The sequence below is a fragment of the Malania oleifera genome, chromosome 10 (genome assembly GCF_029873635.1).
Source record: "Malania oleifera isolate guangnan ecotype guangnan chromosome 10, ASM2987363v1, whole genome shotgun sequence".
NCBI classification, from domain to species: Eukaryota; Viridiplantae; Streptophyta; class Magnoliopsida; order Santalales; family Ximeniaceae; genus Malania; species Malania oleifera.
In genome coordinates this window covers 61,719,054-61,728,904 of record NC_080426.1, presented here as the reverse complement: position 1 = coordinate 61,728,904, position 9,851 = coordinate 61,719,054, and the positions used below count along the sequence as shown (strand labels likewise).

Here is a 9,851-nt window from a genome sequence, read left to right as displayed (position 1 = left end):
ACCTTTGTGGGAGAGAGGTTGTAACTTCACCTAACAATGAAGTTGGTAAAGGAAATCCTCATAGCGTATTGCTAGAGGCAAGGACGTAGGCTGCGGCCGAACCTTGTAAAAACAACAGTATTCAACTTCTTCTTCTCTACTCTTTTAATTTTCTACAAGTTATAAACTACGTGCATGATTTTATTTTTATAAGAACTTGCTAAATATTATCTCATGCTCAATATTAAATCTTGTTGAATATTTGAGATTGAGCTAAATATTTGAAAATCTGTTTAAAAGAGGAATCTTGTTAAACATAGTGAACTTGCTGAATATATTTTGTTTGACATCAAATATATATCAATTGTATGAGCAGAGCATTGATTTGAACATTCAGAAAAGTTTACAACTTTGAGTTTAAAAATAAATAATCTGAGGATTAACTTGTTTGTGAACATATTTTCTGAATAAAGTAAATGTGCTGAAGGTAAACAAGTATCTTACAAAATCTGTTTTGAAAGAAAATACATGTGCTGAAAGATTGATCTTAATATTAATTTTTATTAAGGCATAAATCAAATCACTGAATTTATTCTTGAGTAAATTGTTGTATATGTTCTTGAATCAAGCTGAAAGTTATAATACGAACAAGTGTTCAACTGAATGTGTTATCTCATATTGTAAATTTAGTTTGTGTATCCATATTCATATCTAAAGGCTTATAATTAACATAGTTCTGATTGTTGTATATATACATACATATATATATATATATATATATATATATATATATATATAGGTTGAATAGTTAAGGGTTGAAGTATTTAAAATTCTGTGAATAAAATTTAAATAACCCAATTCACCCTCTTGGGAATACATCCTAATTTCAGGGAGTTGGTCTAGTATATAGACAGGCTTCATAAAAACAAAGCCAGGATTCAAGGCCAGATGCACATAGGCTTCTGTAATGTACACAGCATACATTTACTAGTTTCTGATGATCTAGGCAACTTCAACTCAGACCTTTTGATAAGGGTCTTCATGGTTTGATGATCTTGGTTAGATATCCTGAGTGGGGGAGTTGGTGGGTTGATTTTGTCTGAGGCTTTTATCGGTTGCTGGCTTGAATCTTGCTGAGCTTGCTAGCTCGCCAACTTCATCAATAATTCGTTCAATTCTGGATGCTATTTCGATCAATAGTGAGGCAAATGTGGCCAGTGGAAGAACCTCCGCAAAGGGTGTTGTGGTGGTTTGGGTCTCCGGCTCTCCTTTTGCATCACTAGAACCATCAATTGCTGTTGGCAGTGAAGGTGCCATGAGTTGGTTTGGAAGAGACTGCAAGGCATTTTGCAGGTCTTGTACTGCAACATTCATCTCATTCACCAGGGAATCTATCTTTGATGATCTTTTCATGGTTCTCATTGTAATTGCCAATTCTTTCAAGATATTTGAAGAAGAGGAGCTCAATCCCGTGGAGACTTTACTGATGTATTTCTTTACGTACTCAGGTGCCTGAAGCACGAAAGAATTAGTCTTGAAAGCTACATATTAGAGCAGCATATTAAATTAAAATTTTAGTTGTGTATAATCAGAGATAATTGAAATATGTTGACTAAAAAAAAAGGTGATTGAAATATAATCCACATACAGTTACCTGAGTATCAGAGCTGATACAACTGTTAAGAGTCTCTATGCAGCGAGCGCAGCTACGCATTGTGGCCCCAATCTTAAGGTACTGTTTCCATGGATGTCTGAAGTTGAATCTGCCGTGTGCTGGTTCCCATCTTGCAAAATTGGCCTGTAAATTTTTTTCTTAAGTTAGGTATCCAACAACATGAAACTCAAATTTTCTAGCAAAAGAATTGGTTTTTATAGTATCAACAACTTACCAGAGATTCTTCTGCAGCTTTCGAATTGAGCACGCACCTGTGGCCTTGTATTTTTTTACTAGAATCCTCTTCGTCAACGGTTACCATTGTGTTGTCCTTGAAGTACTCTGCTACACATCCTAATTTTCAATTCGACAGACAAAAAAAAAAGCCTCATGTTGTATATTGTCATAATTTATGTCATGCATAAACATCGTTTTTTGATCCAAACTATGAGTTGAGAGTATAAGCATGTTTGTTTGTATATGATTCAAATTTAGTACATACCATCGAAGGAATGGGCTAGCTTATCCAGGTTACAATGTATCAGACGGTGAAGCTCATCCCCTGCCCATATGGGACAGCAAAACATGCTAATTATGATGCACAGGGACGTTCCAATGGCGATTGTTGATAATCTTTGGTGTGCCAGATCTAGCAATTTTTCTATGCGATAGCCTGAAACAGAAACTAGGCTGAATGTGAGTATGAAGATGATAGCACCATAGTCGAATCGGGCTTTCACTGATGGAATGAATCGAGAGAAGGTTGCTGCTGTGGCTACAAGAAAAATGAGTGGTTAGTGATTGTTTGAAATTAGTATCTGTAGGCTGTGTCTAGCCTGGATTGGAGATTTTCCAGAAGAGGCTCACGTACCAAAGATAAAGACTGAGACTCCAAGAATTATGGGCTCAAAAGTTTCTCCAGACTTATCTGCAACCCAGTGAACGCCGACTCCCAAAGATCCAGCGAGGAAAGTTCCAACTGTTCTATTGATGCATTTAGAGAGTGTTGCACCTGCAATGGAAAGAGCACTTTGGAAATTTCATTTAGATCCTATGGAAAATTTAGCATTCAAGGGAGTGGTGACAGTTAATTCGGTTAAGTCTGCACCTTGTCATTGGTGATCCCGTGAATTAAAACTATCATTCTATACATGTAAAACAAAAGGGGAATGAATGCATGAGGGAGAAATCAAAGAAGAACAAAAAAAAGAAATGAAGATGTTGAGTACTTGCCTACGTTTTGTTCGAAAACTACCACCACAGTCATAACAGCCCACATGGCATTCCCTCCAAAACCATCATACAGAGGCCTCACGTAGTAGAGAAGTGACACCAAAGAAAGAGCCACCCCTACTTTGACACAATGGATGACCTTTTTAGGCTCAGAAACTGCCAACTCCCAAGCCTTCTCCAAGAACTTCCAAATTTTCAGCATGAATCCTAAAACCAGACGCTTCAACCCTGGCCAAACTCCGTGGACCAGCCCAGACTCTGTCTCTACTATCTCTGAAGTCCCATCTGGTATATTGACCCTCCATTCCAATCTGCCAGATAGGTCCTTTCCCTTCACCATCTTACTCAAAAATTGCGAGAAAATGATTTAAGGATTAAGCTGCCAATGGGCAATCTTTTAGTTCCTTTCTTGTCTTGGCTATATATAGTGTTCAGTTTCTTGCATAAATATATAGAGTCGTCTTTTGGTTACTTACATTGCTAAAGTAAGTTCATACAAAGGTATTGCCCCTACATCAAATTAACATTTTAATCTTTTTGGGTAGGTAAATTTTCAGCCAAATGCAGTACGTACTGTCCAACAATTTGAAATTCCACTGGTACCAATGCCTTCGGCGGTGCATGCTCAGCTCAGCAGAGATAATATAACCTAAAGCTCAAGATCAACTTTTAGCTCTGATTGGTTTTAGTCATTACTGCAGAATTTCAAATTCTGAAGTGTTGTCCTTTTGATAAGTGGATCTTTTTATTAACAATGGTCTATTTCATTACTCAATGTTTGGATAAGTAAAGTTGGAAGCAGCACAAACTCAGACCTGTGCACTATTTTAATCTCTAGCTGTTACCCTTGAAAGTTTGGCTATACTGCTGCCTAGCTAATAATTAGCATCCCGCAAGAAGAAAGTATGCCATCAAAACTGATGCTGCACTTGGCTCAACTGGCATTCAGTCCATTTTGAGAAATGGAATGAGTGATGAATTGAAACTTTATGAGTGGAGCACAATTCCATTGTATTTACATTGTTGAAATATTTTCTAAAATTTATGATTTCATGGATTTTCAAAGTCTTCCATTTATGAATTTTCTAAAGCATTCATGAAAAGTATTTATTGTTATGTGGATTTGTCTCATTGGAAAAAGTGAAAAAAGGAAAGGTCATTAATAAATGATAAGGTGGAATAATTTTTTAAAGGTGGTTAAAAGAGAGCTAGTATTACTGGTGCACTTTGGGACTGTGAAATCATGACTGATGATCATAATCAGATGACTTAATCTTATATTTTTTCAGATCAATTGGCGTGAACCAAGAGACCAAGTGTGAGTGGTGTACAAGCACTTTACACTTTGCACGCTTGCATCGTTGCGAGATCGTGACTATTGATCATGATCGGATGACTTAAACTTAATATTATATTTTTTAAGATCAAGTGGCGCAACCAAGAGACCAAGTGTGATTTGGTCGATGGTACCATTGACTGAACATGAATTCTCGAGAGTCTCGACCAAGGACTTGACCAAGCTCGATCAAATTGACACCGGGTGCGACCAAGTCAAATCTGATTCGCGATTTGATCAGATGCAACCTTTTGGAAAAGACATAATTATGTCTATAAATAGATAGAATTAACTCTACGAAATATCTAGAAGATTCATCATTCTCTCATTCTCTTCCTTACATAAAGCTTCCTCAAATTATAACTTTCTCAAATTTGGATTCTATTTTCTGCAGAAATAGACTCCAGAAAATTTGTTTAGATTATTCTAAAAGTGTTTGTCATCAGTTTTCATTTGTGTGTAACGCAAACTGATATCAGATTATATTTTGGGTTTCATTATATTCTGAAAATGTATTTACTGATCCAATACACACCAATATGGTGAGAACAAATAATGTTTTAAGGAAAACGATATTATAACATGTCTTGTAGCATTTTCTAATCTGCAGTATCTTCCTATCTAATTTATACAAACATTTTCTTCAAAATTATGCAAAACATCTCGAATAAACTAATTTCATGATTTTATTATGCATCACTGCATTCTTCTTGTATCATTGATCTTTTGATTCATTCGTCTTACAGTTATCAATATTATCAATTGTCATTGGTTACTGTACTGAAACTGCATGCTAATAATGAAGAGTGGAGTAGAATGCATTGGATTTTATTTATTTATTTATTTATTTATTTATTTTTGTGGTGGGGAAGGAGAGATGACCTAATTTAGGTCTTTGACTTTATAGAGAGAATGTCTAGTGCGTTTAGCCTAAGCAGGAAAATCTTCATGCAATAGCAACACTTGATTTAAAATTGCTTCCAATTAATATGCCCACTACGTGGCCTTCACTTTTTGGTCAGCTTAATGCATCTCTCCGTATCACGTTGTGGACAAATTAGGTCATGAATGAAAACCCTCATTGCTTATGAGGTTTTGTCTCATCCGTTGCCTATTCAACTAATTTTATTGCTTAGTGTTCATTCTGTTTGCTACTCAACTAAATTTACTCGCCAAGAGTTCATGTCAAGTGATGAGTGGCAAGCACTTAATATTAAGAAATTTTTAAAATCATTAGGTCTTTTCAGTAAAATTTTTAAAATCACATAACATAAACCTCTGTTTTGAAATATATATATATATATATATATATATATATATATATATATATTTCACGTTAGAACAACAACAAAACTTAAGTTTCATTAGGTAAGATCCCTTACATGAATTCTTTTTTCATCCATTTATCCAATTAAAAGTATTTTCTTCTACTAAATTAAGAGTTATTAATTTTTTTATTATTTCATTAAAAGTATTTGACTTTAAAAAATTAAGAAAATTAAGATAATGAAGATGTGTCTATGATAAGCCCACTTGCTCTCTCCCATTGTAGCAATTTAGTGGAGCATTTATTATTTAGAACATTTGGGTCATGGAAGGGCGGGCAGCAGTAGTCTTTGACCTATATTATTTTTGTGCTATAGTTCTAGTAGTATGAGAGTGCATGTTTATAATAAGGATTAACCCTTTTTTTTAAAGGTTTTTTTTTTTTAATCATATATATACAGTCATCCACAAAAAGACCCAAAAAGTATCTTAGTGTCATAATCACGAAAACTCATCTAACCCTATCTCACCTATTTACCCTTCTGACAGGGTAGTTTGGTCTACTCCTACTGCTATGGAGCTTTATCCGCCTTTCTACCTAGATTTCCTGAAATGTTTGTATGGTTAGGGTGAGACACCTCTCAGTAAGGGAGATAAACTAATATCAGTGTGTGACAATATGATTATTTTTCGTGTTATACATATAGACAGTACATAATTCATATATGGTAAAAACAGTTGTATCATATCTGAATAAAACATGATTTGTCATAACATAGATTAACATACAAAATTTTTGTACTGAAAAATCATCTCATAGAACTATATCATACTGAAATATTACCCAGGATAGATAGTTAGTTATTGTCATGTCTTACCCCCCACATGATAGGGTTGTGCGGCCCATAGGCGAGACCTAGCAACGGCTAGCCGACCATGCTAAGTCAAACATAGGTGTGTAAGTACGATGAGCCTATTCCACCTGTGCCAGACTACCAAGGGAACTACGACACTTGACATAATCATATTTTCATAAATTTTGACATATCATACATAATCACGACGTCTACGCAGGCATAAATCATAACGTAAAAATCATGGCATTTACGCCGACATAATTCATAACATAAAAATCACGGCATTTACGCCAACATAATTCATAATGTAAAAATCATGGCATTTACATCGGCATAATTCATAACGTAAAGATCACGACATTTACGTCAGCATAATTCATAACGTAAAAATCATGAAATTCTTAGTTTATGTACTATTTTAATGGTTTTTTATGAAAACTATTATAACATGCTTATCCTGGAAAAACCATAATGTTTAATATAACATAATTTTCATGAAAATATTATACTCATGCCACACAAATGTAAGTAATCTCCTAAACTCATAATTTGTTCTGAAATCAAAATTTCTTATAAAATGTGTTAAAATCATTTTCTTGTTCAACATCAATATTCCCAAACATAATTCTATAACATACGTATTTTTCTGAAAATAAATGTTGTATGACAATAAATAATTTCATGAAAAATGCTGACTTAATTTATCCCCTTACCTGACTTATTGAGAGCTCACAATTAAACCCAAATCTACACTTGTGGTGTTCCCAGCTCAACACCCTAAAATTTAAATTTTTCCTAACAAAAATTCAGCATTATTCCATCTACTACACTTTCCTCAGTCCAAAAATATCAAATACCTTATAAACTCAAAATAACCAACTTACCCAAATTTTGGGATGGTGTCCAAGTTGACCTAACCAATAAACTATTCCAACAGACTTGTAGAAAATCTTCCTAGGAGTAGCGTGACAGCTTCCAATCGTTGAACCGGTGAAGGACAAAGCTGGAAATCTAGTGAGGAGAGAGAGAGGCGAGGTTTAGAGAGAGAGAGAGGGTTTCATGCAAAAATTTTCGTTGAAAAACCCGAGTTTGATATATTTATATAGTGCGGATTCGTCAATGAGGCATGTGACCTCATCGATGAGTCCATAAAGGAAGTTCTTCAACGAACTCGTAACCCTCGTCGATGAACTTCGGGCTGCTAAATCCCTCTCGGTAAGTTATTGTCGACAAGACACGAGTCCATGTCAAGGAGCCCAAGAAGGCTACTTGTCAACAGGTGCTCTACGTTCATCGACGAGACCCTGCTGAGTCCCTTTTGAAAAACACTTTCATCTCCTTTCTTTTATTTACTTATTTATTCGGTTCTCTACATTCTCCCCTCCTTATAAAATTTCTTCTTCGAAATTTACTATCTGTATTGAATACCATCCTTTGAGGAAAATGAACTTATTTTATTACTTATCCTCACTTGTGGTGGAGGAATACTGTAACAACCCGAAGAATAATGATATTTAAATAATAAAAGAAAGGGAAATGGAAACTGGAAACAAAAGGAGGCGGTCGACGATGTTGCATTTTGGAAAGGATAAATCTCAGGAATTTTTCAGCTCCTCATCAATGATTACAGGGGACTCGTCGACGAGGGTATAACAGAAGCTCGTCGACGAGAATGGGATTCGTCAACGAAAATATAATTGGGCTCGTCGACGAGGTGACGTGGCTCATCGACGAGGAAATATCGAGGGGATGATTTGGGGGTTTCTGAATTCGTTGACGAAGGGGGGAGTTTGTCGATGAATTTTGTATTGACCTCGTCGATGAGGTGACATGGCTCATCGACGAAGGCCACAGTTTAAATAGGCCTAAAGTTCATTTTTGGCTGAAATTTCCTGCGCAGATCTTTTTTCTCTCCTACCCTTCGGTCCCTCCTCCTTCTCTCTTTGATTTCGGGCCGGATTTCAGCCGGTTTGATGATCTGAAGCCACCACGATGCTCTTGGGAAAATTCTCTGCAAGTCTACCTGAGCGGATCGTCGGTGGGGCTGAAGTGGAAACCATCCCAAATCCAGGGTAAGGCTTTCTACTCAATATTTTGATTTTTGGAAGTTGTAGAAAGTGTTATACACTTAGAAATACTAAACTTTAGTTCTGGGGAAAGTTGTTTCGAGGGTGTTGAGTTGGGAACTCTGCGAGTGCGGGACAAATTTTCTTAGGGGCTTTTCAGGAATCAGGTAAGGGGATAAATTAAGCTAGTATTTTATGAAAAATATGTATATTATTATAGCATTTGATTTCAGAAAAATAAATATATTTATATATGATTTATATTTGGAAAATACTGTTGAAAATAATGGTATGTTGAATATGTGAAAAACCTGTTAGTGTGGTAAGAGTAAAAATTAATATAAAATACTGTTTTCTGGGAATGTGAATGATATGGATTTTTATAATGGAAAACCGGCGTATGGGCCGAGATTTTGATATATTTGCCAGCGTACAGGCTGAACTATGAGTATGATCTGCCAGCGTACAGTATGTGCTATGAATTTTCGGTGTACGAGCCGAGTTATGTGTATGATTTGCTAGCGTACGGGCTTAGCTATAGATATGTTTGCTGGCATACGGGCTGAGCTATGGAAATGATTAGCTAGCATACGGGCTATGCTATGATTTGCCGGCAAACAAGTCGAGCTATGGTAAAATGTGTAATACCGGCGTACGGGCCGATGATTTCATGATATACGTATATATGCAAAATGATATGATTGATCTGATAATTAATGATATGAAATATTCATGTATCACAGTTTCAATATATGTTATATGGTATCAGAACCTGGTTGGCTTGGTCTAGGCTAACATTTGCACGGTACCGTTGCTATGTGTCCATGGTCATCATGATCATGACATTTGTGTTAACGCCGCTGTACGGAGTGGTGTGAAATTGGATGGTCGACGTTGTTTTTAAGAAGTGTGTGAGTGCTCCTGATGTACGGACCAGGTCAGGCAAACCCATTAGACTTACAGATTGTACTTTTGACTTGGCAGTAGTTGGCCAACCATTGTCAGGTCCCGCCTTCAGGCCACACAATCCAGTCATGTGGGGGTAATACATGACAATAGCCAGCTAACCTACCAAGAATGTTTTTGTATTATTATTATTATATGAGATGAAATATGTTTATGAAAATGCAGTATGTTCTGCTATGTTTTGATGATATACATATGTTTCCCGAATTTGACAAAACAGTTACTGAATATATTCTGTATAGTATATGTATAACACGGAATACTCATATTGCCACACACTGGTATTAGTTTATTTCCCTTACTGAGAGGTGTCTCACCCCAAAATTTTATAAACTTTTCAAGAGCCCTAGATAGGAGAGCAGGCGGGTAAAGCCCCATTGATCTAGTACGGTAGATCTACCCTTCCAAAAGGGTAAGTATTTTGATAGGGTCGGATATACTTTGTGGAAATGGCCCTAAGACATCTTTTTGGGTTGAGTGTTGTGTATATATAT

At 35.9% G+C, this 9,851-nt stretch overlaps 1 protein-coding gene across 1 annotated transcript; it reads right to left on the bottom strand.

Annotated features, from left to right (window-relative positions):
- Positions 1-1,038: 1,038 nt before the first annotated feature.
- On the bottom strand, positions 1,039-3,206 carry LOC131166709 (aluminum-activated malate transporter 10). Its single transcript, XM_058125285.1, has 6 exons — positions 2,867-3,206; positions 2,505-2,645; positions 2,136-2,408; positions 1,869-1,987; positions 1,634-1,777; positions 1,039-1,491 (listed from the first exon to the last, which is right to left on the bottom strand). Exons 1-6 carry the CDS (start codon positions 3,204-3,206, stop codon positions 1,039-1,041), a joined length of 1,470 nt encoding a protein of 489 aa, XP_057981268.1.
- Positions 3,207-9,851: the final 6,645 nt, after the last annotated feature.

Bases quoted from the DNA above. Each gene is read 5' to 3' on its own strand.
- LOC131166709 (XM_058125285.1), bottom strand. From the start codon at position 3,206: ATGGTGAAGGGAAAGGACCTATCTGGCAGATTGGAATGGAGGGTCAAT. The intron at 1,988-2,135 runs GTATGTACTAAA...ATTGAAAATTAG, and splicing joins GCTAGCCCATTCCTTCGATG to GATGTGTAGCAGAGTACTTC. The intron at 1,492-1,633 runs GTAACTGTATGT...TTCGTGCTTCAG, and splicing joins GTATCAGCTCTGATACTCAG to GCACCTGAGTACGTAAAGAA.